The 2,654-nt window shown below is 60.4% G+C and overlaps 1 protein-coding gene across 1 annotated transcript in view; it reads left to right on the top strand.

The window, feature by feature from the left end:
- The window catches only part of CHD5 (chromodomain helicase DNA binding protein 5), a 49,667-nt gene that overhangs the window by 35,741 nt on the left and 11,272 nt on the right, over positions 1-2,654 (top strand). The window contains exons 30-31 of the mRNA XM_023535623.1: positions 563-707; positions 1,091-1,250. Of these exons, the coding sequence (XP_023391391.1) occupies positions 563-707; positions 1,091-1,250 (305 nt within the window). The remainder of the gene's footprint in view (positions 1-562; positions 708-1,090; positions 1,251-2,654) is intronic.

Genomic DNA, 2,654 nt, shown 5'->3' on the forward strand with positions numbered 1-2,654 from the left:
GCCCGCCAGCGGAAGGCCTTCCTGAACGCCATCATGCGCTGGGGCATGCCCCCCCAGGACGCCTTCAACTCCCACTGGCTGGTGCGGGACCTTCGTGGAAAGAGCGAGAAGGAGTTTAGGTAAAGGGGCTGAGGTGGTGGTGGCCCAGGCTGCGGCCGCCCACCCTGGAGTGGGGGAGCCGGCACGACGGGCAGCGTTTCTGCTCCCATCGGGCTAAGGGCGTCTGGAGAATTCTCCGCTGTGTGGTCTTGGGTGGCTGGGGTCCAGGCCTGGGCAGGGCTGATTTGCAGAAAATGCTGACGTCCACCTCTGCTAGAGCAGCTGGTGGTAATGGAATGGAAGGATCTGGGTTGCCCGAGTTGGGGGGGCTGTCCTAAGAGGCTCCTCTGCCAGGGGAGGCCCCCCACCCCGTCCTCCTTCGGGGGCCCGATGCAGCAGGCCTGCTTGGGAGGCAGGCGATGGAGGGCGATTCCAGCCAGGAAGGCCCCGGGGGTCCTGCCAGCCCTTGCAGGGGGTCCTTGCTGGCCCCCCACTCCCTGAGCCCCAGTCCCCCCCACCCCAGAGCCTATGTGTCCCTCTTCATGCGGCACCTGTGTGAGCCGGGGGCTGACGGCGCGGAGACCTTTGCGGACGGCGTGCCCCGCGAGGGTCTCTCGAGGCAGCATGTGCTCACGCGCATCGGCGTCATGTCGCTGGTTCGGAAGAAGGTGGGTGCATCGGCCTCTGCCGGGCCCTCGCTGCTGGTCGCCCGCGGCCCTGGTGCGCTTCTGCGCTGGGCTTCAGTGGGCCGAGGGCCAGTGCCTGGCCCAGAGCACACGGCCGCCTGGGGTCTGAGCCAGGCTGGAGGGACCAGCCCAGAATGCCTCTCTGGGTGGGAGTTTGGGGGGGCCAGAGACCAGGATGGCATGTCACAGGGCAGAGGACAGAGGGACTGTGTGGTGACGGTGGGGTCTGGAATGTGGGTTGTGGTCGGAAGTGCGTCTGGCTTGGCCAGCCTCGGGCAGAGGTGTGGGACACCCCCAGTCCCGCTGGCAGCTCCAAGGCACTTACGTCTGAACCATCTTCCCTCCCGCCTTCCCGCCGGCCCCAGGTTCAGGAGTTTGAGCACGTCAATGGGAAGTACAGCACCCCAGACCTGATCCCCGAGGGGCCCGAGGGCAAGAAGCCGGGCGAGGCCGTCTCCTCAGATCCCACCACGCCAGTGCCTGCCAGCCCCGCTCACCTGCTGCCCGCCCCGCTGGGCCTGCCAGGTCTGGGCTCAGAAGGGGGGCCGGTGGCACCTGGGTCATGGGACGTGGCAAGGCCCCGGGAGACCCCAGGGCTTCTGCACACCCCACAGAGGACAGCCTTCCTTCTCCCCGAAGCTTCTGCCTGCAGAAGTGTCACTCGACTGAGCGTTTTTCTTTTTAATGACAGCTTTGAGGTATAATTCACGTACCTCAGCGATTAGTCTTGATAAGTGTACTATTCGGTAGTTTTTGGTGTATTCACAGGGATGTGCAGCTGTCACCTCTGTCTAATCCCAGAACGTTCTCATCACCTCCAAAAGACACACGTACCCCTCAGCAGTCACTCCTCATTCCTTCCCCCCGCAGCCCCCAGCCCCTGGCAGCCACGAATCCGCTTTAGGTGTCTGTGGATTTGTCTGCTGCAGATGTTTCGTGTAAATGGAATCATACGTTGTGTGACCTTTTGCGACTGGCTTCTACTCAGCGTCGCGCTGTCAGGGTCCGCCCGTGTCGTCACCCATGTTCACGGCTGAGTAATGCTCCCTTGAGTGGTGCGAGCACTTTTCGTTTATCCATACGTCAGCTGATGGATTTTGGGTGGTTCCTCCTTTCTGACTGCTGTGAATAACGTTGCTGTGAACATTTGTGCTCGAGTTTTTATGGGGACGTGTGTTTTTTTCTCACGTGGGTATATAGCTCGGAATGGAATTGCTGGGTCACACGACATACCTTTCTCGGGAACCGCTGCCCTGTTTTTCGTAGTGACCGCATCTTTTTAGTGTCTCTCCGGCAGTATGTGGGGGTTCCGGTTTCTCCACATCTTTGCCAGCGTTTGTTATCCGACTTTATGCTTAAGGCCATCCGAGCGGGTAGCGGTGGCTCTCGCTGTGGTTCGGGTTTGCATATTTTTCTGAAGATGAAGGCAGCGAGCCATTGTTCCTCTTTGGACAAGGGGCTTTTCAGATCCATCTTTAATTGGGTATTTGTTCCCGAGCATCTTTTTGGTGATCCATGTATTTATCTGGACAAAGCATCTTCTCTCAGTTCGACCTACCTCTCAGGCCTGGGACAGACCTACCTGTCCCCAGGTAACAGGTGAGGCCCTGAGAGGCGTGGTGACTCGGAGGATGTCCTGCTTCTGAGCACAATATGCTCCCTGGAGGTGTAGACTCCTGGGTTTGCTTCCTGGTGCTGTGTGACCTTGGGCTAGTCTCTTACCCCATGAGCACGGTTTTCTCATTCGTGATAGGAGATGGGATTGTGCCCACCTCCCAGGGCTACCTGGAGCCCCGGGGCCACCGGCACGTGGCAGTCAGTTGAGAATTGACTCGGCGTGGAGGAGGCACAGGGCCAGTCAGCCCGCCTGATGGTGGGCTCCCCAGAAGCCTGGCTCCAGGTCCAGGCCTCCAGCCACCTCACTTCCCC

This window comes from Pteropus vampyrus, unplaced genomic scaffold (assembly GCF_000151845.1).
Source record: "Pteropus vampyrus isolate Shadow unplaced genomic scaffold, Pvam_2.0 Scaffold142, whole genome shotgun sequence".
In the NCBI taxonomy this organism is placed as follows: Eukaryota; Metazoa; Chordata; class Mammalia; order Chiroptera; family Pteropodidae; genus Pteropus; species Pteropus vampyrus.